Here is a 27,318-nt window from a genome sequence, read left to right as displayed (position 1 = left end):
TAAACTGTTTTCATTATTGAAGTTTGTAGTAATTACCTATATCTGGTGGGGTGAGGTTCCCTTCCTTTTCCTTCCCTTTCTTCTTCAAAATGATCTTGGCTATTCTAGGTTCTTTATTATTCCATACACATTTTGGGATGAAATTGTCAAGTTGTAGAGAAAACCCCATTGCAAATTTTATTAGAAATAAAATCTACAGATTAGCTTGGAGGGGGGCTAGCCAATTGTACGACAGGGAGACTTCCCACCCATGACAGGCTTTGTTTTCCCTCCGGCCGTAGGCATCCTCTCGTCTGCAGTCCATCCTCGCACAGGGGGCTGCCTAGGAAACGAACCTCCAAACCCTTCTCATCCCCCAGTGCCCTGATGAGTGTCTCCTCCTCCAGGAAGTCCTTAGCCTTCCAGGTTCTCTCCCCTCTAACACCATTTCCTGGACACTTACACACTAGGTCTCACTGGGGAAGCTGCTTTTGTACAGTCTGTATCTCCACCTAGTCGCAGCCTCTGGAGAGAAGGGGCTGCGTCACCTTCTCTTTGTATCCCCAGTGGCACGCAGCACACAGTAGGTACTCAATAGGCTCTGATCATTGGTTCTTAGGGGAGAGAAATGTGTAGTGACATGTTCTTCCTCCATGGGGAGAAGGCCTGGAATAGTTTGAAGTGTCGGGGAGGAACACACCTGACTTGAAACCCGACAGATTCAGCTTTATGGGGTGGCGTGCTTCACGGGACAGCGGCCTCTCAGCATGACTGCCCATCTGTAAGATGGAGACAATACTACTAACCTCTTAGGGCTGTCCCGATTATTACTGAGACTGCAAGGACACGCTAAAAATGTTTTCTCCCCGTTCCACTCTACCAATCTGCGGGAGGTGCAGAACCGAAGGCCCTTCCCTTAGCGAGAAAGGCTTCCGGGGGTCATTTACTCGTTCGTCAGTACGACTCGTGGACATCGTCCCCAAATGTCTGTGCCACTGACTCAGACAGACACAGCTGGACTCGGCTCTGCCCCTGTCTCCTGCCCAGCCTCTGATGGCAGCCACCACCCTGGCTCCTGCTGCTGTCCCCTCCCTCCTGGAGCAGAGATGGGTCCTCAGCTTCCTGATGTAACTATGGAATATGCTTGCACTCCACCTTCCCTTCCCCGCCCGACAGCACTCATCTCTCAGTGGGCCCCTTGGTCCCCAGGAAGCTGTTCCCATGAAATGCTTCTTCCTCATGCGTTCCACCTCCAGGGGGCATCTCTCCTTCCCTAGAAGAACCAGAGGCGAGGGCATGGCCAGATGCAAGGGATCGTGCTCCAGTGTTAAGCACCGTCTGCACATCTGGGAAGAGAGAATACGGGACAGGGGTGGGTGCTTCCTGGTGGTGTGTGGGCTCAAGTTGGACAAACCTGGGTTCCGATTCAGAACCTGATGTAGGATGGGGTTGACCTCTACGAGATTCAGTGTCTCCATCTATAAAATGGGCACTTGAATCTTACCTTCTGGGAGAGAGGAGAAGACCGGAAAGGTAGAGTGCATGCGATGTGTTAAGTAGGTGCACAGCATAAAGTTACCCCTTCCTTACCGGATGTCAAGGTTGTGCAGATGGGGAAAAAGTGGGGGACACAGGCAAAGATGAGGCAGAATTTATTTTCATTGTGGGCAAGTTAACACTCACGATGGAGAGCACAGGGAGGCAGACCCCAGGGACCCTGGGGGGGGCACCTCACAGGGGAAGGCGGGGACACACTTTTGCAAGTGCCAGCCCCACTGTGTCCCCCTGTGAGGATCCAGAGCCCAGGAGCTGGGTGAGAGTGGGGTGAGCATGGGAGGAAGACAGGGTCCTCCCCAGATCGTGTCTTGACCATGTTTCCAACTTCCATAGGAAGGAAGAACAGCTCGACTATATAGTAACATATAGAGGTGTAGAGAGCTGGCCGCGGCACCTGGGCGGGGCTGAGACTCCCCAATTATTGCAGGAGGGGGAGGGGGCTCAGTGCTGGTGTTTCCGCGGAATAGCTGGGGCTACAGGGAGGGCTGGGCAGGGGGTGGGCCTGGGCCTGCCCCTCCCTTGGGGCCAGCAGGGGGTACCCAGCATCCTACCCGGTGGGGTTTCTTGGGCCCTGCCAGCCTCCCAAGGGATGGAGCTTTCTCACCCTGCGTGCTTTTTATGTGCTTTGAAGACCATTTTTGCATTGTCAGGAGTGAGGAAAAATATTCTGACCTGGTAGAAAACAGATATTTACATACCCTGGTGGGCCGTAAGGGAGGGTTCTGTCTGAGTGGGGGGCTTCCCAATCTCCCTCCTACCCACAGCTGTCTGTGTGGACTGGTGTAGGGAAGAGAGCCCTGGCAGGAGGCTCAGCTCGGAAACTTGGCTGCTGTGTGACCTTGGACAAGACACACTCCCTTGGTCTGCCTAGATGGTGCAGGAACAGTGGACGTGGGGCTGAAAAGCTAGGATCTTCCAGCCCCTGATTCTAGGCACGGGGCTGGGGAGCAGTGAGGTTAGCAGAGGGACTTCCAAGTGAGGATCCCTGGGCTGTAGAGGGGCATCACAGACAAGAGGGAACTTGGTAGCTCCTGGCCTCTGACCAGGCAGCCAAGTCCAGCTGAGGGCATCTCATGTACCCTGTAGTGATGATCATTATACAGAGGTGGCCAGAGGGGCTGGCCGGAAACCCTGTGTTCCTGTTGAAGCAGCGGTGGAAGCCAGGTGGAGGCTGCAGGTGGCCCCCCACCCGCTAGAGGGAGGGCTCGGACCTGAGATAGAGCCGGGAGTGGGCTCACCCGGGAGGAGACAAGGGTGGGCCTGCTGCTGGTGCGGTTCAGAAGTGGCCCCTGGCTCCAGCCTCCGGACCTGGAGGAGGTGGGCGCGAGCCTCTCTCCAGTCCCTGTGGGTGCTGGGACCTGGACTCGCATCCAGTGAGCAGAGTCCCACCAAGATCCCTGCTCACAGGCTTGTGACACTCGTCCATATTCATGACATGCCACCCACAGTCATGTGTACATGTCTTAATGACTTATCAGAGGTCCCCTAACTAGCACATGTCCATGCTGGGACCTGGCGGTGGACACACACACACACACACACACACACACACACACGTAGTCCTGTGACTTTATAGGAACACATCCCATACAGCACAGGAGCACACGTGTGTACACACACACACACACACACACATACACACACACACTCATACTCTCACACACACAGAGGCAGGTGATCGACATCTCTGTTGGGCTCAGTGGCATGAAGACCCCAGCATCCGGGAAAGAGAAGGCCCTCTGTTGTGGGGATCCCTTTCCAGGTGGCCTGACCCCTGGTAACTCCAGGTCCTGTGGTGGAGTCCTCGGCCTCACTGGCACCTGACAGGAAGGCAGCCGAGGAGGAGGGACGGAAGCCTGGGGCAGCCCTGACCGCCAGCCAGACCTGCAAGTCCTCTGACAGCTGGCATGACCTAGGCTGGCGTGGTTTGGTCAGAGGTGCCGGTGGGGCCCCTGGGTGCCAGTCAGCTGGGTCCTCATGGTCTGGATGCTGCCCAGGATCTTCTTCTGGTGGCCCATGAGGGTGATGCCCAAGGCACGCACATCCCTGTGAAGGAAGGGTGGTGCCGGCCAGGTTGGCCTGGGAGGCGGGGAGCCATGGAGACAGGGACATACTCATTCCCTGAAGCTGCCTCTGGCCCCCCACCCTCCCCTTCCACCTCCACCCCCACGGGACCACCACTTACTGGGCGTTCATTCGCAGCACCATGCCCAGAGAGGAGTAACCACCGGCGGCAAAGTGGTCCCGGTAGCGGCCCATGCGGATGGAGTCCAGCCAGTCCCCCACGGTGAGGCCCCCGCTGCCACCCCCTCCCCCGCGGAGGTCAAAGCAGCTCTGGGCAAAGGCAGGGGCCGGACACCTGAGGCACACGAGTCCTTGGTAAGGGCTCTGCCAGGGCCCCTGCCTTCTTCAGGGACCCTGGCGTTAGCTACCCTCAGCCTCCATCCAGGCTCAGCAGTGGGCAAGGGGTTTGAGAGGCCTGACCCAGGGGCTGGAAGGAGAGGGCTGAGGAAGGCCCAGGGTGAGGGCTCAGGCTGGGTCTGGTCCAGGGGGCAGGGCAGGGCAGGGCTGTCCCGGGGCTGGGGCCAAGTCAGGGCAATGCTAGGAGGGCATCCAGGCTGGGGCGGAGCTGGGGTGGGCGCCAGGCACCTGCTGACAGTGGCCGTGGCCCTGAGACTCTCAGGGTTGCGGATCAGCGCATCAAGGATGCTGACAATCTGGGAAAAGCGAGGCCGCTGAGCCCGGTCCTTGTGCCAACAGTCGAGCATGAGCTGGTGCAGGGCCTGGGGGCAGCCCATGGGTGCCGGCAGGCGGTACCCCTCCTCCACAGAGCTGATGACCTGGCAGGGGGAGCACAGTGCTGGGTTCGAGACTGCCCTGCCCTCCAAGGCCCCATACTGCCTCTGCCCGGCCAGGGTCCCACACTCACGTCACGGTTGGTCATGTTCCAGTAGGGCCTCTCCCCATAGGCCAGCACCTCCCACATGACAACACCGAAACTCCACACATCACTAGCCGAGGAGAAGGTCCGGAACGTGATGGCCTCAGGGGCTGTCCAGCGGATGGGGATCTTCCCTCCCTGCGACGGACACGGGAACGTTGAGGGCTTCTCCTTAGCCTGAGCCAGGGAGCTGAACCCTGGGGTCCCGTTTCCCAGGCTGAGGTCCTGTTAAGCAGTCCAGTGGGGGAGACATGGCCAGGGGCCTGGGGAGGAGGACTGGTCAGGGGGACGTGCACACAGAGCTATTGTGAAGACTGAATGAAAGATTGTGTGAGTGCCTGGCACATAGTAGGTGCTCAGTAACTATAAAGTCAAGGAGCCAATGCCTGAGCAAGGGATGAAGCTCAGAGACCATGGACGAGTTCTCCCTCCTTCTCTTCTTCCTCTCTCTCTGTTTGGGGGAGGTTCACAAATCCTTTCTCTATCTAGAACAGGGGTACCCAAACTTTTTACACAGAGGGCCAGTTCACTGTCCCTCAGACTGTTGGAGGGCCCCCACATACAGTGCTCCTCTCACTGACCACCAATGAAAGAGGTGGCCCTTCCAGAAGTGTGGTGGGGGGCTGAATAAATGGCCTCAGGGGGCCGCATGCGGCCCGCGGGCCGTAGTTTGGGGACGCCTGATCTAGAACCTTATTTGGAGGCTCAGTGGGCGAGATGCAAAGGGAAGGTTCTGACTGAGGCAGGGATGGGGGCCCGGACCCCTGCCACACAGCCTCCTGTCTTTAAAGCTACCCCTCAGCTACCTCCAGGAAAGCCCAAGTCCCCAGGGAAGACATCTGGAAAATGCTCGTACTTAGCCAAAGTTTAGAGACAGATGTGAAACGGATGTGTTTCGGAGAGATGTTAACTCTCCCAAAATCCCCCAGCGAGTGACAGTGGGGACCAGCCCTGGGGTCCAGAGCCACCCAGAGATAGAAGAGAGGGAGGCAAGGTGGTTTCCATTTCCCAGAGGGGGAAACTGAGATGCAGAGAAGAGGCCGGGCTTGCTTTAGGTAGAAGGCAACCCAGAAACTGCCCACTTCACTGAACAACAGGTGTGTGTGTGTGTGGGGGGGGTCGCCCTCTGTGCCACCTTGCCCCTCCCTGGGCCTATCAGAAAGGGGAGGGGTCACGCACCGTGGTGGTATAGGCGGCCTCAGGGTCGTCTTCCAGTACCCGTGAGAGCCCAAAGTCAGACACCTTGCAGACCAGGTTGCCGTCAACCAGGACGTTGCGCGCGGCCAGGTCACGGTGGATGTAGCCCAGGTCTGAGAGGTAGCGCATGCCGGCGCCCACACCTCTGAGCATGCCCACCAGCTGCGTGATGGTGAACTGCCCGTCGTGAGTCTGCAGAGGACACGGTTTGAGCTGCAGGAAGGCTCTCTGCAGTTTGCAAAGTGCTTCACTGCTTGGAAAGAATGTGACGGTTACGGTTTGTTCCCAAGGTCTCATTCACACTGACAGCCACCCTGAGAGGCCGGTGGGGCAGCGAGGACAGTTTATCCATTTTGCAGAAGAAATGAAGGCCCAGTGAGGCTAAGCCATGTGCCTAAGAGTATTCAGCACGTAAACGGCAAGGAGGGCTGGGAACCTAGGATTTCCACGACACCCAACATGCCTCCTGTCTGGGTGGGTCCCTGGGTGCCCGGGTCACAACCGAGGCACCTTCTTAGCCAATGGCTGGGCAGCAGGTCCCCATGCAACCCAGGGACTTTCTAGTGACTGGGCTAACAGGCAGTTTGTCTGAATGTGAAGACCTGGTACCTGGCTCCCTCTTCCCTACGGCTGTTGGGTCCAAGCTCCCAGGGGTGTTTGGTGGCCCCACATCCTCTCTCAGCACCCAAGCTGCACTTCCCTCTCCCAGCCCGGACAAGGTGGAGCGGGCACGCACCCTCAGGAAGGCGTCCAGGGAGCCGTTCTCCATGTACTCGGTCACGATCATTGCCAGGCGGCCTGGGGAGGGGGACGGCGAGGCAGTGGCTCTTGGTGGAGGAACCCAGGATACTGATCTGAGACCCCAGGACCATGTTCCCCATCAGGAGCGGGGTCAGTACCGAGGGTCCGAGGAGCCTAGGGTTCCCCCTGGGGTCCCAGGCTCTGGGCCCCCTTCCCAGGGATGTGAGCCAGGGGTTTGGGCAGGGAAGGGTGGTGTGGGGATGGACCCAGATCCCTGCAGGTTGAGGCTGCCTTCCCCTGCCACCTACCACGTGTGACGACGCCTTCAAGGCGGATGACGTTGGGGTGGTCAAACTGACCCATGATGGACGCCTCACTGAGAAAGTCTCGCCGCTGTCTCTCCGTGTAACCGGCTTTGAGGGCCTTGATGGCCACGGGCACGTCTCGTTGTCCCGGCACCCGCAGTCGCCCATAGCAGACTTCCCCCGACTCTCCTGCGGACCCCAAGTGGGGCAGGCAAAGGGGAGGGCAGTGGGACCCTCTTCCCTCAGCCTGCGACGCCCGCGTCCCCCCAGCCTCACACACGGGAGGGCCCCTGTGGGCCTGGCCACACCGGGTTCCACAGCTCCTCTCGCCCTCTGCCCTGCTCACGCCTCCATGCAGTCCCCACCCCCAGGAGCCCTGACACTCACCAGAGCCGATGATTTTCTCAATGTGGATCCTGGAGGCCTCAATCTCTCGGGTGAAACTGCGACCCATTCGGCCCGGCTCCTCGTAGGTGTGGGGTTCTGAATAGAACTGGGGCTCTGGGATCTTTCCCGGGGGGTGGTGCAAGGGCAGGAAGACTGGTGGAGGTGCTGAGGGGCCAGGGCAGAAGGGCTTTCAGTGGGGTCCAGGAGGACTTTCCTTCCCAGCATCCCATGGGCCTGGGGCACATCTAAGGGTAGGATGAGGTGTGTTTCCAGGCATCTCGGGATGAAGTGGCAAACACTAGGTGCCCAGTAAGTGCTTGCCAAGTGACGATAGGGTCTCTGTGGAGTAGCTCTGGAGTCTCTATGGGACTGTGGGGTCTCCAGTAAATTTGGAGCATGTCTTTCAATTTTGGGGGTCACTTCTAGAGTCCTAAGATCTTTCTAAATTGTTCTGGCATAGGAATGTGGCGAAAACAATTTCATCCCAAGTATTGACTTTGAATTGATTGAAAATGGTTTTCTAGAGAACTGTGTTAAGAAGGATTCTGAGGCTGCGTTCAGGCTCAGTGAAAACCAGTTCCATGACTGAGATGAATGCCTACAGGGGCACAGTGGGGTTTGGAGGAAGGCATCCCCCTATTTGCCTTGTTTTCTGGGGTCTCCGCAGGGTCCTGAAAGTACTCTTTAGCAGGGGTTCTTGTCCAGGAATATATGAACCTTCTTGAAACTGTATGCAATATTGTGAGCCCATGCATTTATGCATTTGTGCATTTCCCTGGGGAGAGGGTCCCTGGCCTCCTCAGTGCGGTCTGTGAACCCATGAAAGGTGAATGGCACTACACCTTTTGGGTCTCGGGTCTCTGTGATGACCTGCTGTCTATCTCTGAGGCTCCGGTGTTTTCTGTGGGCACATTTTCCCCTTACCACCCTGCGACCAGCACTGGTTCCCACCGTGACCTTGTGTCCTCAGAGCCCTGGGCCCCGACACTCACCCTGCCCGTTCTGATAGTGCATCTTCTCCTCGTCCGAGTCCTGGAAGGCCTTGCTGTAGCCACAGTGCCTGCGGAGAATGGGCACGGCTCTGCCCGGAGCCACAGCTCCCCAGTCCCAGCCCTGCCCCCACGCAGAGGACAGTCCGGACTCGTCCCCTCGACTCCCCTGCCCCTTTCGGGGCAGCACCTGACACCCAGCCCCAGCCCCAGCCCCTGCCCCTGTTTGGAAGGAGTTCCCACCCTTAGGCTCTCAACTCAGCTGAATTATGATGTCCTTGGTATCGATAAACCCTTCATAATTTACAAAGTTGAGTCCACATGGCCCTCCCAGCAAATTCTGTGTGTCATTAGCCCCACTTTACATGGAGATGCCCCTGGTGGAGGGTTGAGCGATGAGGCTCCTGGTGCCGGCTCTGCGGTGTGACCTTGACAAGCCCCTTCCTTTCCCTGGGCCTCAGCTTCTCCCTCTATTGGAGGAGCTCTACGATTCTTGCTGCCTGGGATCCTGGGCCCACACGGGCACGGCATCCCATCCCCACTCCTCTGGAATGGAGGAGGAGGAGGAGATCGGGGAGTGACTAAGAGCCTGGTGTCTCATTGGCTAACAGACCTGGGTTCAAGTCCCAGTTCTGGCATCTGTTGGCAAGTGGCCTAACTGCTCTGATCTCCAATTGACTCTCCTGCAAAACCAGGTCAGAACTGCTACCTCACTTCAGTGTCATTAGGATCAAGTGAGGTGGAGGTGGATGTTGACGGGAGACCCGGCAGGACTGGCTGGTGGATGGAGGTGGCCCAAGAGAAAGTCAAGGATGACAAGTTGGGTTGGGGCTTGAGCAACCCCATGAATGGCAGTGTCGTATCCTAAGACGGGGAAGCCTGTGGAAGTGCAGGTCTGGGGGCTGTTTGTCAAAAACTCATCTGAGGGGAGATGAGCGAGAGCGACCTGACCTCAGGGGAGAGGTCTGCGCTGTTGACATAAATTTGTGGATGTTAGCATGAACATGGAAGTCAAAGCCACGGGCCCTGATGAGGTCACTCAGAAAAGCTGAACCTGGGTAAACAGAAAAGAAAGAACTCCTTGGGACAAGCCCCGGGTCCCCAGCTTTTGGAAATCGTTTGCAGAAGAGGGCCTGGCAGAGATGGAGGACCGGCCAGAGATGTGGACAAAAATGGGAGTGGGGACCAGGGCATGGAAGACAAGAGAAGAGTGTCCCTTCCAAGGAGGCAGAAAGAAGAACAGGGTATCTGTGAGCCCCGCCCCAGGCACGGGCAGGAGACACAGCGTTCCAGGGAGGGGCTGAGGCCTGGGGCCCAGGACCACCCACCTCTTCTTGCAGATGAGCAGGAGCAGAAGCACAACCAGGCCTGTGATGAGTGTCAGGCAGATCCACACGATGGTCTGCGTGTCATAGCGAGGCCCTGCGGGGGACACGGGGGCTGCCTCTCAGCCTTGGCCTCAGGCCCAGGGCTCTGGTCGCCCACCCTGGGCCTGCGTGGGGGCAACCTCCTCGGCTGCGAATCAGCCCTGACTCGGGCCACAGGCTACCTCCTCCTTTGAACCCACCTCCCCTCTACTAAATTTTCCTTTAAAACCCTGCTGCCTCAGGCTTCCTGGCTTCCCGGCCTGGTGCCACCACTTCCTGGGGCTTTGTGACCTGGGGAGACTCACTAGACTTCTCTGAGCCTCAGTTTCCTCACCTGTAATATGAGTAAAACATATCCATTGAGAGCTGCACGTTCCAGTCTCAATGAACCCTCCCACACGCCTTCCAGGAAGATATTATCTTCCATTTACCGAAGAGAAACCTGAGGTTCCCAACACAAAGCCACAGCACGCAGCGGGGGCGGGCTTCCTCCCTAGACAGTCTCCACGTGCTGTCAGACCCGGGAGCAATGGAGACACACAAGCGCCAAGGGAGTGCCGGTGAGCTGGGGCATTAACGGCCTGGAACCTTCTTTCCTGGCACCACCGCGACCAGCCAGAGATGGGGCCAGGGGTGCTCCCGCTTGAGTGTATTCAGCATGACCCTGCAGGTTTGATACAAACCTACATCGATGTGCACCCAGCGCCTGGGTTTCTGATTCAGACAATCAGCACTTCCTACAGCTCCCTGGCGCTGCGGATGGCTACACTGCGGGAGCCACCATGCAGGAGGCCGAGGCAGGGTGATACTGGGGAAGGGGCACAGAATTTGACCCCAAACAAAGCAGGTTCAAATCCTGCTTTGCCGGGCAACCTTGGGCAACCTTTCACTTGACTGCTCTGTGAAATGGGGGTGTGGATAATGCCAACCCACTAAAGGGTCTCTGGGGCAATGGTAAGGTTATCACGCTAGCAAAGGGCATCATGATGCCTACCAGTCACCCTGCTATTTAGTAAAAGCCAGTGTGTATGGGCTGTGACGAGCTCGGTTGCTTTGGGCAAGCCACTTTCTTTCTCCACGAGCCTTCAAGATCTTGTGGTCACTTATTTTCAGCTGTAAAAATGCCAGCCTCCTCCCCCCCAATGCCAACCCAGCACAGGCAACCAGCTCAGCAAGTTCCCTTCCTCTGACCACAGGGTCTGGCGCCCCTCCCTGACCCTCCCCACTCCGCTCCCTGCACTCACGGGGTTTCCCGGTCTCCACCTCCATGGCCTGGCTGAAGCGGCCGCAGCCCGCCGAGGTGCGGGCTCGGACCTGGAACACGTAGCGGGTGCCCGGCTTGAGGCCCGAGACGGTGGCCCTGGTGGTGACAGCTTTGAGGGTGGAGTAGCTCTGCATCTCCTTGTCCTGTCCACGGGAGGGGCAGTCAGCCAAGGGCACCCCTGCCTGGCTCCCCGCCCCCTTCCTCCCTGCGCAGGCTGGCACCTTCTCGTAGTACTTGATCTCGTACTCCAGGATGATGCCATTGGGCTGTTCTGGCTCCTGCCACAGCAGCGAGACGCTGGTCTGCCCTGCCCGCTCCTGGCGGATCACCACCACCTGGGACGGCGCTAGGGAGGGAGGCCGGCCTTGATCAGATGGGTGGATGAGTGATCGTCAGGGCTGGACTCTGTCCCACCCCTTCCCAGGCCCTACCTGGGCCAGGCTCAACTTGCTGGCTGTCCTGCCTCTGCCCCAGGAGGGCCAGTCCCCTCCAGTCCTCCTGGCAAAGCATAGGCTGCTGCCCTGGTTAGTCACCAGGGCTCTGCACAGCCTGTCTCTGGTCTGAGATGCTGGGGTTGCTCAACCCAGACAAGGCCTGGGGGCAGCAGTTTTCACTGCCTCCTCCTCCTCCTCCTCTCTGGCCCGGTCCCTCCACTCCACAGGGAGTAGAGGGCCCACCGGCCCCAGCAAGTGGCTGCTCTCGTGCACCCTGGGGCCCCATCACCTGGCATCTCTATCTCCATGTCTCTCACCCTCTGTGGGGCAGTTCTCAGGAGTGCTTGAGGAAGGAGGAAGAAAAGAAAGGAGGGAGGGCATGAATGGAAGGAACCTGCACCCTCACTGCTGGGTTTGGAGGTATGACCGGGGCAGCTCAGAATACTGTGGGAAGGGACACGAGCTGAGTCCGGTCCATCTGAGCTCAAGTATTCTCGCAGTCACACTAAGACACTCGTTGCCCAGTTCACCCATTCCCTTGCCCACCCACCCCTGCCCTCCCTCCTGTGTCCAGTGCAATTATCCCAGGGCGGGGTCGGCTGCAAAGTGTCAGCTAGAGACCCAACCACAGCCAAACAGGGACGCGCCCGCAGGGGTGCGTCCTCCTCCTCCCTGTCCCTCCGGCCCGCGGGCCTCCTCTTCCCCTCTGCTCACCCTGCACCTCCTGTGTTCCCCACCTGCCTCATAGCTGGGCATCTTGTCTCCCGGCTGGCCTGGCAGTCCTCTGAAGGCAGGGACCACACACAGTAGGTCAGGGGCCTAGCAACACAACTGGCGCCCAGGGGCATGACACTTTATTGGCGCCCTCCTCCCCTTCTACTAGCTTTTCTTGTTTGGCTTGGAGACCATTTGGTGCCTGGGGCATGATAGACCCCCTTCCCCCTCCCACGCTACTGCAGTAGGTGCCCAGTAAATGGTGTTGATGACTTTGACATGAAAAATTAAGAAGCAACTCCAGAGTTAATTTGGAGGGACATAGGTGACCCCATAGCCTGGGCCCCCTTCTTGCTGGCTGGGGCCATCACTGTCTCATGGCAGCAGCTTCCCCATCCAGGGGGCAAGTAAGCTTAAGCTAGAGGGCACCTTCTGCCAGGAGGAGGTGAGGGTCAGATGAGACTATTGTATGCAATGGACACACACAGAGGCAGGAATACTAATGCCTCTTAAAGGGGAAGAAGTTTCTAAGGCAAGAGGTGTGAGCGGGGCAGACAGAGGCGGATCAGGGCTCCAAGGTGGGGAGGGAATGGGGGGCACTAGAGGGGGCTGAGGAAAAGGGAGCTGTGGAGAAGAGATGAGGGCAGTGGGAGGAGCAGGTGGTCCCGGAGGACAAACCTGGCCATTTGCTCAGGGCTGCTGCCTGCCCTAGGCCCTCACCCCAGGGCTGAGGGTGTCCCCTCTATCATGCCCCGAGGATTTCCTGACTGCCTACCATAGGCCAGGCACTGGGCTAGGACCTGGGGAACTGCAGCGACCAGGACAGCCTTCAAGAGCTTGTGGTCTACGAGGGAGACAGTGAACGAGGAAGCAAATGGATGCATGCTTACACGCTGGTGGGTGGAGTGCCATGAAAGGCATGAAAGGGAGTGGTGATGGGAGGCCCGCCCACAGGGCCAGGGAAGGTTGGATGGGATGACCAGGGCAGGGGTGGGGAGGCCGGTGGCGTTGAGGGCGGAAGGAGCCGGCCATGGGGCCCTTACAGGGAGGAGCACGTCGCTGCGATAGAGAAGCAAGGTCAAGGCCCTGGGTGGGGAAGGGCTTGGTGTGCTCAGGGATGGGAACCGGAGGCCAGTGTGGTTGAAAGGGAGTGAGCAGGGAAGAGCAGATGGGGTGAGGCTAGACAGGCAGGCGGGCAGTTGTGTGAGTCCCTATGGGTCCTGGGAGGGTCCACTATATGCGAGCTCAGGCTGAAATTGTTAAAGGGCTCACATATGACCTGAGCTCACCTTTTTTTCTTTTTTAAACTAAATTTGTTGGGATCACGTCAGTTAATATCATTAAATAAATTTAGGTGACCAGCCAAATGGGAGAAGATATTTGCAAATGATACCGCTAATGAGGGGCTAATATCCAAATATCCAAAATAAAGAATACCTCAACAGCAAAACACAGTCTGATTTAAAAATGGGCAGAGGACCTGAATAGACAAATCTCCAAGGAAGACATAAGATAGATGGCCAGCAGATATATGAAGATGCTCAACATCATTAGTTATAAGGAAAATAAATCCCACAATGAGACCACCTCACAGCTGTTAGAATAACTGTTACCGATAAGAGAAGAAATAACAAGTGTTGGAGAGGATGTGGAGAAAGGGAAACTCGTATTTTTAAAGCTCATTCAAGTGAAAACCAATTACCAGCAAGGCGGGAGGGGGGTTCCTGTGGTTGTCCGGGCGACACATGATGGAAGATGGATGTGATTGTGCCCCACCCCCCAATTAGCATATTGAAGCCCTAACCCCCAATGTGAAGATTGGAGCTGGGATCTTAGGGAGGTAATTAGGTTTAGATGAGGTCATAAGGGAGGGCCCTCATGTTGGGATTAGTGCCTTTATAAGAAAAGATACCACAGAGTTTGTTCTCTCCCTCCTTCTCTTCTTCCCTCCCTCTCTCTCTCTCCTCTCTCCCTTTCTCTCTCTCTCTCTACCATGTAAGAACACAGCAAGAAGGCAGCTATCTACAACCAGGAAGAGGGTCTCACCAGGAACCAGATCAGCCAGCACCTTGATCTTGGACTTCTGGTCTCTAGAACCGTGAGCAATAACTTCCTGTGGCTTAATCCACCAGTCTTGGGTGTTTTGTCATGGCAGCCCGAGCAGACTGAGATAGACTAAGATAGCAGACTAAAGAGACTGAGTGTGGAGATGGTCGTATTGAAGGGAGACCAGAGGGACTGGCCGGTGGACGAATGTGGCACGAGACAGTCAAGGGTTTGGGGCTTGAGCAACCCCATGAATGGGGTGCCATTTCCTAATATGGGGGCCTGTACGAGGTATAGTTTTGGGGGGTTACTTGTATAAAACACATCTGAGTAGAGATGGGAGTGGGCAGCTGGACCCTAGGAGAGAGGTCTGTGCCAGTGACATAAATTTGGGGGTAAAAGTGGATTCAAAGCCAGAGGTCATTCAGAAAAGATAGACGTGGGTGAACAGGAAAGGGAAGAGGGTCTGGGAAGAGCCCGGGGTCCTCAGCCTTTAGAGGAGGGGGCGGGACATGGAAGGCAAGAGAAAAGAGTCCAAGAAAGAGAAAAAAGCAGGGAGGCAAATACCCATACTGCCTGCGGGTGTTGAGCTTCTGTGGACAGGCGGGAAAAGCCCCTGACCGGCGTTGCTCAGGACGCCTAGAGAGGGGAGAGGGCACAGATATGGCTGCACAAATGCTCTCTCAGGAAGCTTTCACGTGTAGAGAAATGGTCTGGGGGCTGGAAGGGAGACCGGGTTCAGGGGAGCTTTTTCTTTTTCATGTTGGAGTGTGTTGATTGGTGTCTGAGCGCTGCTGGGTTCTCTGCTCCATCCTCCACACCCAAATAGCCAGCCACAGCGTCAGCCGTTCGCCACAGGCGGTGAAGTCAGGGCTCCAAGCATCAGGCACAGGGTCTGTTCCTTACTGTTTCACCAGCACAGAGCTCAGCATGTAATGGATGCCCCACAAACACTGGTGGAATGAGAGTCTCTTGAATGGATGAAGCTCTGGAGGGAGTGGTGGCCCTGGGCCCAGAGAAGGGAGCAGTTGGCTCAGTGGTAGAGCATCGGCCTGGCGGGTGGAAGTCCTGGGTTCGATTCCTGGCCAGGGCACACAGGAGAAGCGCCCATCTGCTTCTCCACCCCTCCCCCTCTCCTTCCTCTCTGTCTCTCTCTTCCCCTCCCACAGCCAAGGCTCCATTGGAGCAAAGTTGGCCCGGGCTCTGAGGATGGCTCCGTAGCCTCCACCTCAGGCACTAGAATGGCTCTGGTTGCAATGAAGCAACAGCTCAGATGGGCAGAGCATCACCCCCTGGTGGGCATGCTGGGTGGATCCCGGTCAGGTGCATGTGGGAGTCTGTCTGACTGCCTCCCCGCTTCTAACTTCAGGAAAAAAAAAACAACAACAAAATAACAAGAGTGAGACAGATGTGGGTTCAAATCCTGGCTCTGCCACTTCCTATAAGGTGACACTGGGTGGCACCCTGTGCCTCAGTTTCCTCCGCTGTGACATGGTGAGAATGGTGCCGGCTGGACCTGCGTGGCGCGGGGAGGAGACAGGATGAGCTGTGGGGAGGGGTCCAGGGCGTGTGTGGGCGTGGCTGTGAACAGGGAAGCTCTGCAGTGGACTCTTAGGTCACGCTGTCACTCAACAGGCAGGACACACCAGAATTTGGAAAGAAAGAGGTTCCAGGAGCTAAATTCAGCCCAAAAACAAGCTAGAAAGAGATACATAAATGGCTGGCTATTGTCCAAACCAGTGAGACCAAATCCACCCAGGCACCAGGGGCAGCTGTTCTGGCAAAAGATCATCAGAGTGATTTCATTTGTTTCATGACATTTATTGAGCACGTACATGGGCCAGGTGTTAGGCTAAGCACTTTCGTTTTCTTCATTTAAGCCTCGTGAGCGTACCTGAGGCAGGTGCTATGCATCTCAGGGCACCAGGGAGGAAACAGAGGCAGAGAGGCAGAGTTCGGAACCAGGCCTGCGGTGGCCACGATCGCCTGTCTCTGTGCTTTCTGGATCAATGGCCAGGCTCTAGTTTCCTAAGGGAGCCTGTGGCCCCAGGTCCAGGTGAGGAGGGCAGGACCAGAGGAGGGAGGCCCTAGCTCAAGGCCACAGCGAGCCCAGGGCGGCGCTCTGGTCACCCGGGAGGGCGAGGGCCCGGAGCAGCCGGGGGACGGAGCGTCTCCGCCTACCTGCCTGGTTCGTGGTGATGTTGACGACTGCAGCCTGGCGGGGCTCGGGGCTCAGGTCGGACACCCCGTTGACAGCCTCGATCCAGAAGGAGTAGTTCATGTGGGCCAGCAGGTTGGCCACCAGCAGGCTGGCCTGCACCAGGCTCGTCTGCTGGGGCACAAAGCGGGTGCCGCCGCCACACTTCTCACAGCGGCCCAGCGCCCAGGGGCAGCGGCGGCACACGGCGTTATAGGTGATGTCGCTGCGGCCACCCGGGTCCAGCGGGGGGGCCCACTCCAGGGTCACAGATGTCCCATTCACACTGGAGATCAGATTGACTGGTGCTGAGGGTGGCCCTGGGGAGCAGAGAGTGACAGGTGGGGTAAAGGGGATTTATTTGGGGTGGTCCAGCATCCTCCCATCAGACCAGAGAAGGGGCTCCCCCATAATATCTGTGGCTCGCTAAGGATAAGGTCACATGTACTCTATCCTCTGCAGACTCCCCAATGGCACAGACAGTGTCTCTGTCATTGGCCTGGGACCACAGTGTCAGAGTCTGGGCACAGAAATCTAAGGCCCCCATTCCCCTGCTGGACCACAGGGGTCCTGGGGTTTGTGCTTCCCAAAGTTTTCATCCGAGTCTGAGAAAGACTGCACTGCCCGGGGAGGGGTTGTCCACAGCAGCCTCCTGGGGGTAAAATGCCCGTCATCTGTGTCCCACACTCTACTTCTTACACCCCCCCACACCCCGTGCTGAATTTAATGTAAATGCCACTGTGTTCTAGGCTAGAGCGCGTGGAGGCCCCAGGAAGCCCAGCGAGTGTCCCCCACCCTCCCCTCCCCCAAGATGAGAGCCCCAGTCTGGGCAGCACAAGGACCTTGGACAGATGGGTGGGGCTGGGGTGGGCTCCTGGGGTGGGACGTGAGCCAGGAAGGCCTGGAGGGGGGCTGTGGAGACCCCTGGGCCACAGAATTCCAACTCTCAGAATCCCAGGAAGGCAACCTTAGATCTTAAGTAGACAGAATTCTGGAATGTCAGAATCACAGAGAAGCTCAGCACCTGAAGGGTATGGAATACTAAAAGCTCAGTCTCAAGATTTCTGGCACCTGAACTGTGGATTTGGAGAGAAACCAGAGCCAGAGGCGGATTTCACGGCGGGCGCACCGGGCGCGCCCTGGGCCCCGACTTCTGAAGGGCCCCACAAAACCCCAACTTTCCACTTTTTTCTAATGACATCAAGTTTGGTTTCATATGTGCAATTTTAACATTAGTAGTACATAATATTTATTATTTATTTAAAAATATGGTTAACATGTAGTTTTATTTTCCCTCTCTCTCTTTTTTTAAAGGGCCCAATATTTTCTTCTGTGCCTGGGGCCTCAACCGACCTTAATCCACCTCTGACCACAGTCCAACCAGCTGAGTGCGAACGTCCAGGACCCACGCAGAGCTGTGCTCACCTGGTCTGGGAGCCCAGAGTGGTCCCCACGTCACTCAGCCATCCTTTCTGCCCTGGCAGGTCCCACAAGGGTAAATGCACAGTTCTGGGCAGAATGGTGGAGGGAGGGAGGGAGGGAGGGAGGGAGGGAGGGAGGGAGGGAGGGAGTGTGTGTGCGTGCGCGTGTGCACACGTGTGAGTGACACGAATACACTCAGGCCCTCACTTGCCATGTGCAGGAAGCCTGGGGCTGGGTGGTGAAGAAGGTGGGGGGAGAGAATGACGAGAATCAGGTTGGGGTAAATTCTGGGGCAAAATCAGTCAGAACGGTATGAAGTACCCCTCCCCCCACCACAAGAGCCCAGGGCTGGCAAATGGGGTGGGCTGAGCTGACTGCAGCCCCCCACCCCAGGTGGGACAGAAGGGTGAGAGGTCCCTTCAGTTTAGGGGGCAGGAGGCAATGGAGGAGCCCTGTCAGCAGAAAATGAAGACAGTCACGCAGTCCTGGAGGTGCGACGCCAGACTCCTTCAGAGTCCCCTCAGGTACCCAGGGCACCTGCACAAAACCACACCTGCTCCGGGCACACACTTCCCTGCAGGGCCAGGTGTGCACATGCTGAGCTCACAAGGTGTGTTCATTCAAGCTTACCGGGATTTAGGAGTCCCCTACAGGTACCCAGATGTGCACATACGTCTGCACATGCCCCCTAAGAATCCCTTATTTATGTATGTTCTGGGGTACAGGGATGGTACTCACGGGTGCAGGCTGCAGACGGAGGGTCCAGGGCTGCGCGGTAGTAGCTGAGGTCACAGCGACAGGCCTGGGTGGCCGGGGCTGCAGAGTGGCTGTGGGAGGGGCAGCGGGCACAGAGCTGGTCCCCGGGGGCAGACTTGTAGAAGCCCAGCTCACAGGCTGTGGAAGAGGAGGTGGCTGTAGGTAAGCCAGCTGGTCTTGGGGACAATTCTCACTCTGACCCAGGGCTTCCTGGGTGGGGGGGAGGGTCCCCAAGGGACAGAGGTACAGATCATTAGCATCACCCGGTCCTACCCTCCTTTGTAAGGAAGAGGCTGAAGCACAGAGAGGACCTCTGACTTACATAGGGTTGCACAGCAAGTCTAAGACAGAGCTGAGGCTGGGACCCTGGAACCTGAGTCCCAGCCCCAGAGTCGGCGCAGGGAACAGCCTCCTCCAACAGCCTCTCCCACCAAGGCCTGTCTCCAGCCTGATTCTGTCCTTCACAGGACACTGGTCTTTCCTGAGATACCACCCACCGCAGCAGGTAAAGGACTGGTCATTCTTCATACCCAGCAGATTGTTTCCTTCCTCAGGGCCTTTGCACATGCTGTGCCTTTTTCCTTTGTCAACCTGTCAAACTCTTTCAACCATCTCTTCAATGAAGCCTTTCTGGACTTGTTCACACCTCCATATGCACACGTGCACGCACACACACACAAAGTGACCACTCCCCTTCCCACTTCCACAGTCCCTGCTTTGTTTCACTAACTAACACCACGGCTGTCCTTATTTATCTGTCTGATTCTCCTCCTAGACCAGAAGGTCCTCGTGGACAGATCCTTGTGAATAAGACCCTAGGACTGCTATATGCCATCTCAAAGTTCCTACCTCGCACCTGGTCCAGAAGTTGCCAATGCCAGAAGGAGTTTTCAAAATGAGCTAATCCCACCGTTACCTGCTCTGGGCAGAGAGAGACCCCAGGGTTCAGGGGAACCAAATACCACCAGCCAGGCAGCTCCCAGCTCCACCCACGGAACTGAACTCCTCGGTAACAGGGACCACCAAGAGGCTCACGGGACTGTCTTCCCCTAAAGTCTAGTTCTGGAAAACTCAGGGCTTGAGAGGAGCTCCCTTTGTAAATATATCATGTCATTTAAAAAAAAAAAATCATATCTCTTTATTGGAATAGCTAAAATTAGGTTAATTTGTAAAATTCTACTAACCTGAAAGAAAATCTGAAATCAGGAGAGATGGTAATGTCCCCAAATTGCTTCAGAGACTCAGAGGCCATGGGGCCAGAGGGGCTTCTAGAACGGGGAGTTGAGGAAATGTGCCTCAACTTTGAGACACTGTCCCTACCCCGTCTGGGGAGGCCCCTTAGAGGGCTCGTGCCTGACTGGGGCTGGGAGCCTGGAATTGTGGGGCATCCTGATACACTGTGAACTCACCTCCTCTTCCCAGAAGCCCCAGCCCCGCCCGAGGCCCAATCCTGGACACAGCCTAAGAGCTTCCTTCTGAGCCCAGGAAGCGGGCTTTGCACTTGGTCAGCAAATATTTGTTGAATCTGTTGTTGAACTGAATGACAGTAATCCTCACTGTAATTATCGGATCCACGTCGATCGGCACCTCAGGGACTGTTTGCTTATTCTGTCCCTCAATTATTCCTTCACCCAAATTTATTGAGCTTCTACGGACCCGCGCTCAGTAAGAGCTGGTCCCGCTCTCAAGGGGCTTTTCTGAGCAGTGAGGGGCAGTCAAGGACGCAAGCCGCGACCTCGTGGTGTGATGGACGACACGAAGGAAGCATGTCACGATAGCCTTCATTCACCAAGTCCCTGACCCTTAGTGCTGTCAGTGAAGATGAGAACTGCAGGTGCCGGGGTTCCTTTCCTTGTCTAAACTCTTCACTTAGGCTAAGTGACATTGGGCATGTTGCGGGGCCTCAGTTTCCTCATGTAAAACGGGGCTCCTAGGGCTGTTGTAGTGTGACGTGGAGGCATACACGTGAATTCATGCCAGGACGGTGTTTAGCACTTACTATTACCATTCTATGTAGTTGGCATTAATACATCTCTTTGGCACAGAGGAAAGAGAGGCTCAGGGAGCTTCAGTGCCTTGCCCTAAGTACCCCCCCACCCCCAGCTAGAACGCAAACCCAGGTCGGGGCGCAGTCCAGGCCTTGGAGAGGGCCCTGCTCTTCTGCTGCTCGCCAGTGGGCGGTTCTCACACACTCCGCTAATACCCATATGGCTCAAACGTGTCATGGCCAGATTAATCCATGCGATGAAATAAAATAATCTTTAATAAGAATACTAATCACCAGGCCTCAGGGAGCCCAAAGACCTGGAGGCAGAGCCGGGAATTAATGGCCGAGACAGATGGAGCAGCTCTGGGCTGGGGGCCCTGCCCTGCCCGGCGACCCAGGGCGCTTCCGGAGTCCGCGTGCGCCCGCGTGGGCTGTGGGCCAGGAGGGCTCCTGCCCCTGCCGAGGGCACCTTGCCCAGGCCGCCTGTCAGGCCGGCAGCTGCCGGAGGCCCGGGCCACTTCTCTCTTCTCCCCTGTGAGCGAGGAGCTCGAGATTTGACAAATAAGGTGTCCACCAGTGGACGACCAAAGGAAATTAATTCTAAATCAGATTTTAAACACGGTCAGGAGGCAAAAGAGCTCCACGTTCATGCTCCACTCTCTGAAATGAGACTCTGATATTTATAGAAAGATGATTAGGGCCGCGGAGGGTGATTTATATTCTGTGTCCAGGTGACAGGAAGGACGGAAGCTGGGACTTCAGACTCTGGGCTGCTGCTCTATCGGGGGATGTTCCGAGAGGTCCTTCCTCTCCCTGGAGTGGGGGGGGGGGGGGTCAGAACCATGAGGCCTGGGGGGCTTCCTGGTAGGGAAGCTGATTCAGTCAACCACTCCTAGTTGTGTGCACTTGGACCAGTCACTTTACCTCTCTGGGGCTCCATTTCCTCACTGGTCCACTGGGCCAGCTGCACATGGCTCTGACATCCTTCTGTGGGTCTCCGAGGTCTGAGGGCAGTCTCAGTGAGGCCTCTAAAGAGCACTGTGACCAGGTATGTCCCTTCTCCTGGCCTCTACGGTTTTCTCTGCGAAATCAAGCACTGCCCAGCCACTTCTGAAGGGCGCCATGAGGGTCAAACTTGCAAAATGAGAATCCGGGGGCTGGGAGGGTGGCTATCACTGTGGGCTTCGCCCTTTCTGCAGGCCTGGGGGTGGGGGGGCTCGTTGCTGAGCAAGTGAGGACCCCCTTCCTAGAAAGTCCCAGCCCCTCCTCTCTGTTGGCTCAGAGAGCCGCCCAATGGAGAAGGTCAGGGACCCCACGACCTCAGGAGGTCCCACTCAGGTCGGGCAGGGGGAACAGAGCTCTGAGAAGAACCCCCTCAGGCAGCCCAGGAAATGCACCCCCATCTGTTCCCAGATCCGAGAAGGTCACCCTCTCCCCACTCTCAGGCTGCCCACGAAGGGGGGTGGAGGCTGGGGATACGGGCCTGGGCCCCCGTCTGTGTATCTCACTGTTGAACCCGTGCTGCTGCTTTAAAGGAGGTCACTCAGACCGTCACAGAAGCCCGCTGACAGGGAGGGGCAGTCTCTCCTCCTGCGACTCAGAACTGGCCTTCCGTCCTTAAACCTCACTGCCTGCAGTGCACTATGAATTAATATATTTTATAAAACCTGTAATTATCTTGCAACTGGCGTAATTATGTTGTATTGTGATTCTAATGTAAAATTCAAAATATGCTATAATGCCCTAACCCTGCTTTGCCACCTCTTTCTTATTTTTTATTAATGTGCCAACGGCACTAGGAAATGGGCATGGCCTTGGCCTTTCCTGGCCCTGGGAGATTCCACTGCTCAGGCTTTGGGGTTTCCACCGAGAGCCCTGCCCCTGACACACTGAGCGACTTTGGGCAAGATGCATTCCCTCTCTGGGCTCCCCTTCCTGCTTCTGTCCAATAAGGAGGCTGGAACAGTGCCCGAGGCCTCTGAATGAGGCCCTAACCCCAAAGGCAGGGGGGCCAGGCTCCCTCCTATGGGCAGCTGCACCTCTGTGCACACAGGACAAACCACTGACTTGCTGGGGCTCGCTCGCTAAATCCAGAGTTGGGGGCAGCGGCTGACCTTGAGCAGATACCCACCGGCAGGGGAACCAGTTACCATCTGAGTCTGAGTGTTACCCAGGGAGGAGGGAAGTGGGGCTCTGTGGACAGAGGCAGCTCAGGGCTCTGGAGTGAGGCGACCTGGGATGAGACCGCCCTCCATGACTGAAGCGGAGGGGGCTCAATGTCTCACGTGTGTACGATGGGGACATAATACTTAGACTAGAGAAATAGTGTAAGGATGAGAAACTACATCAACTTCCCGAAGGCAGAGACTCCCTGTGCCTGGATCCCTGGCACCTGGGACATGGTAGATGCTGCTCAGAGCAAGTAACTGACACGATGTGTAAGAACCACTTATTCAAGTGCCTGGCACACGGCAAATACTAAAAAAAAAAAAGAGGGGGGTCACTAAAGGACTTTATGATCCCCTCAGAATGAGGGGGCGTTGGAAGCCAGCTCTGGCAAGAAAAGCAGTTGGAGTGAACTAGGGACAGGTTCAAAGCCTGCCCTTGGCTCAGAGCAAGACAGACCGAGGTCCCAGCTTGACCTTCCACCAGCTGTGAGCCTCAGTAGGCGACACTACCTCCTGCACTTCAGTTTTCCCATCTATAAAATGGAATTATAATATCTGCCTTGCCACAACGAGCAAATGAATTGATGTGTGAGGAATCCCTCTGCAAGCTGTCATGGCAAGAGCAGTGTCTGTTATTATGCTTACCCAGTGGGCAGTTGAGAAAAACAGGGATGTCTGTGACAGGAACCAGGAGAGGCCGGAGACCTGGGGGGCCTGGCACACTACGCCACAGGGGGTAGAACAAACCCAGAAACCAGTAAGTGTCCCAGGAGGTATTGAGGTTTAGGGTCCAGGACTGGTGAAGACTCATGGCAGTTGGGAGTATGAAGAAAGACTTCCTATTGGAATCAGAGAGCTGCAGAGAGGAGCCGGAAAGGGCCCGGGAGCTGGATGGAGGTCCTGGTCCCAGAGAATGACATTGTGCATCACCTGAACTTGTTAGCCTGCTGCCTGCTCAGTCCTCAAACCTCAAGGGGCCTTTCCTGCTGGCTACAGGCAGAGGGCTGGTGCTGAGGGGGCCTGAAGTTCCCACTACGGTGGCCTTGGGGCCTGTACGGTAGCAGCAGAGTATGTTCCAAGTGGCGGACAGGGCCCTGTCCCAGTTTTCACTGAGGCTGTCTGGGGACAGGCCCTCGTCTCTCTGATCCCTTCATGGACACCTTCTCCCCCACCCAGGAGAACCGATGGTCCCCATAGCAGGCTTCACTGTGCTCCGAGTGGCTGAGCTGCCATGTGTCCAGCCCTCAGGGAGGCCAAAGAAGGGCAAAGGGCAACCAGGCAGAGACCGGTAACAGCTGGGGTTCCAGCTGTCTGCCCACAACCGCTCTCCCAGTGTTCCCAGGCTCCCAGGATGCTCTGCTGCACTGCCCCCCTGCAGGGGTCTGCTGACCACACACACACACACACACACACACACACACACACACACACACAGCCCGAGATCTGGGCCCTGCGCCTGCACTCCGGCGCGGGAACCCCAGCAGTGCACCCGAGGGAAAAGGCACCATGCTAATTCATGATCCAGATACTCTCAGCTGTCCTCCTCCACAAGGACCGTGGCTGTTCTCTCCCACAGGTCCCCAGTTCGATCCTCCTGAACACGGGCAGGCTGCCTGAGTCAAGTACCCAGCCCAGACAGTACTCTCTGGGGGCCCCTGCCTGCATACCTTCCCACGGCCCCACATCGCACTCGTTCACCCAGGGCCTGGGGCTGCTTCTCCCCACCCTACAGGCGAGCAGTTCAGTGGGTTTGAGCATGGACTCCAGAGCCAGACTTCTGGGTTCAAATCATAGCTCTGCTACTTCGTAGCTGTGTGACCTTGGGTAAGCTGCTTCGCCTCTCTATGCCTTATCTATAAAACTGGGATAATAGTAGTTTCTAATTCATAGGGTAATGGTTGGGATTAAATGAGTTAGTATGTGAAAAGGGCTTAGAACAATGCTGGCCTAAGCTCGCAGTACTGCTTCCTAGCCCAGGCGTGCACCCAGCAGCACACCCGATCACACAGATGCCTGGGGGTGGGTACCTCTCCACAGTTCCACAGAGGGTACCAGAGGGCTGTAGCGTCTCCTTCCCGGCTTCCCCAACACACACAGGTGGCCTGTGTATTTGCTGACAGTGGAGGTCCACCCACTCTCCCAGGTACTGTGTGTACCACCCACTGTGCGCACCACCTACTGTGCGCACCACCCAGACGCCTGCTATGGCGACCCCTCCCCCCGACACCAACCCTGGCCTCCCTGTCCAGACTAAGCCCGCCTGCCAGCTGGCCCACATGTGGCATGCTCACCCACACAGGCATCCTGCCGCTCCTCATACCCAGCGCTGCACACGCACTTGCCGATGGGCACCAGCCACTCGCCCTCGGCACTGCAGTACATCTTGGGCGTGTCCCGCTCCTCCGAGTGTCGCACACACTGGCCCCGCACCTCCACCAGGGAGGATGAGTCGGCCCCCGTTACCGCCTCCGAGAAGGCAGCCAGGTTGCGCACCATGGTGGGGCACTTCTTGTAGTAGATGCGGAGGGACAGGATGGCGAGGCAGGCCCCGATGTCCTGGAAAGCCAGATAGAAGCCGCGCTTGCTGAGCGGGCCCACGCCGCGCACCTCCGTGTTGAGCTTGAGGCGTCGCACGCCCAGGTCAGCGCCCGTGAAGCTCTCGTCGGCTGCGATGGTGTCGATCTTGAGGAACTGGCTTTCCTGGGTGCTGGCGCCCAGGTCGCGGTCCGACTCCAGGTAGTAGAGGTTGAAGGTCTCCTTGCAGGTGCCAAGCACGCCAGGCATGCTGTTGCAGTCGCGCAGGGTGAACTTGATCTCGGCGTAGATGCGCCGGGCGCCGTCGCGGGGCACCCAGCTGGTGCGCAGCCAGTTGTTCTGGTTGGGGCTCATGACGTTGCACACCTGGTACGTGTGGATGGGCCGGAAGGACTCGTCCACCTCGTTGATGGAGTCCCACTGCGGGCAGAGAGAGCACAGCGGCCTGAGAGTCAGCACGTAGCCCTCTTTGCCAGTCACCCTTGCCACATGCCACGTGCATTGTGCCGGGGGCATCCTGGGGAAGAAGACGGAACACTCTCCAGCCTGGAGGAGCTGACCTTTTCTGGAGGACTGCCACAGCTGCTAGATACCAGGCACCCTAGGGGTGTGGCTCACAGAGTGCCACATCCTTCTGGGGAAGGGTTATTTACTGCCTCTTTACAGATGAGCAAACAGAGGCTCAGACATATGAGCCCCGTGCCTGAGGTCACATAACTCGCGAATGATGAAGCCAGGACAGGAACTGACACCAAAGCTGCGAAGCTCTGACCTCGTTTCTGTATGGCTACTCCTATCACCCCTGGAGTGAGGGGACTCGCCAGGGGAAGGCAGTGAGCTCCCTGGGCCAGTTTCCATATCAGCTGCCAGAGGAGCCTTCCTAACACACAAACCTGACGGAGTCATGCCCCAAATCCCACCTCCAGTACTTCAGTAGCGCCCCCTGGATGGCGCTAGTTCAGTGACTAATGGAGGGACTCTCTCTGCCCTGCTGTTTGCGATGGTCCCTCGGCCCCCACGTGGGGCCGGGGCCTCACAGGCTGGCCTGGCTTCTGCTCAAGACAATACCAGGATGTGGGAACATCAGGTATGACAGCTTCTGTGCCAGGTACTGGCCGGGCCTCACTGACTCAGAAATAAACCAGACACTATCCCCAGAGTGAAACGGCAATACACGGAATGGGAGAAAAATATCTGCCAATCGTGTATCTGGTAAAGAACTAATGTCCAGAATATAGAAAGAATTCCTACAACTCAATAACAAAAATACAAACAGCCCTATTTAAAAACGGGCAAAAGACTCAATAGACATTTCTCCAGAGAAGACATACAGATGGCTAAGTATCACATGGAAGGGTGCTCAACATCACTAACCATTAGGGACGTTAGAATCAAGAGCATGATGAGATACCACGTTACCCCCATTAACTATGACCAAAACAACAGGAAAGAAAACAAACAAACAAGTGCTGGCGAGGGTGTGGAGAATTCGGAGCCCTGTGCGCTGCTGGCGGGAATGAAAAATGGTGCAGCCACTGTGGAAGAATGTGGCGGATCCTCTAAAGATTAAACACAGAACTGCCATCTGGTCCAGCCACTCCACTTCTAGGGGTACACTCAAAAGAAATGGAACTGGGGACTCAAACAGCTCCCTGCACACCCCTATTCATGGCAGCCGGAAGGGGGAAACGTAAGTGTCCCATCAATGGATGGATGGATGGATGGATGGATGGAATGGATGGATGGATAAACAAATGTGCTCTATCCATACAATGGGATACTGTTCAGCCTCAAAGGGGAGTGAAATCTGACGCACGCTGCAGCACGGGGTGGGGGAGGGCCTCGAAGACACTGCACAAAGCGAAACAGACCAGACACAAAGCGACAAATGCGGCCCGCCTGGCATCACTCACACGAGGCCCCCAGTGCAGTCAGAATGGTAGAAACAGAAAGTAGGGCGCTGGCTGCCAGGGGCTGGGGCAGGGGAGTGGGGAGTCGTGGTTGGACAGGTACAGAGTTTCAGTCTGGGAAGATGAAAACGTCCTGGAGATGGACGGTGGTGATGGTCACACAACAGTGTCAGTGTGCTCAACACTCCTGTACGCTTTAAAACGGGTAAGATAAAAATGGTAAGTTTTACACTATGTGTATTTTACCGCAACCTGAAGAAAGAAATACACCATATCTACTCCCTGTCCTCAGGTGCCTCCCAGTCCACCTCAGAGACACCGTGGGGGAGGGTGACGGGCCAAAGGGAGCGGGCATCCAGGGGGCAGGGCACTAAACATTCCGTGGGGCAGAAGCAGGAACCTCATGCAGGGAAGGGAGGGAA

General features: G+C 56.7%; 1 protein-coding gene across 2 annotated transcripts in view; it reads right to left on the bottom strand.

Annotated features, from left to right (window-relative positions):
* Positions 1–1,615: 1,615 nt before the first annotated feature.
* The window catches only part of EPHA8 (EPH receptor A8), a 35,267-nt gene continuing 9,564 nt past the window's right edge, over positions 1,616–27,318 (bottom strand). Inside the window, exons 3-17 of one of the 2 annotated variants that reach the window (XM_066375377.1) lie at positions 24,743–25,406; positions 18,279–18,434; positions 16,103–16,438; positions 10,949–11,073; positions 10,708–10,870; positions 9,425–9,518; positions 8,100–8,167; positions 7,108–7,272; positions 6,724–6,909; positions 6,411–6,472; positions 5,657–5,866; positions 4,466–4,615; positions 4,186–4,376; positions 3,722–3,895; positions 1,616–3,582 (exon numbers count right to left, since the gene is read on the bottom strand). In XM_066375377.1, coding sequence (XP_066231474.1) covers positions 3,468–3,582; positions 3,722–3,895; positions 4,186–4,376; positions 4,466–4,615; positions 5,657–5,866; positions 6,411–6,472; positions 6,724–6,909; positions 7,108–7,272; positions 8,100–8,167; positions 9,425–9,518; positions 10,708–10,870; positions 10,949–11,073; positions 16,103–16,438; positions 18,279–18,434; positions 24,743–25,406 — 2,859 coding nt within the window. In that variant the 3' untranslated portion in view covers positions 1,616–3,467. The remainder of the gene's footprint in view (positions 3,583–3,721; positions 3,896–4,185; positions 4,377–4,465; positions 4,616–5,656; positions 5,867–6,410; positions 6,473–6,723; positions 6,910–7,107; positions 7,273–8,099; positions 8,168–9,424; positions 9,519–10,707; positions 10,871–10,948; positions 11,074–16,102; positions 16,439–18,278; positions 18,435–24,742; positions 25,407–27,318) is intronic. The other variant, XM_066375378.1, reaches the window with a different exon arrangement.

Source organism: Saccopteryx leptura, chromosome 3 (assembly GCF_036850995.1).
Source record: "Saccopteryx leptura isolate mSacLep1 chromosome 3, mSacLep1_pri_phased_curated, whole genome shotgun sequence".
Taxonomy (NCBI): domain Eukaryota; kingdom Metazoa; phylum Chordata; class Mammalia; order Chiroptera; family Emballonuridae; genus Saccopteryx; species Saccopteryx leptura.
This window is presented reverse-complemented; position numbering and strand designations above follow the sequence as displayed.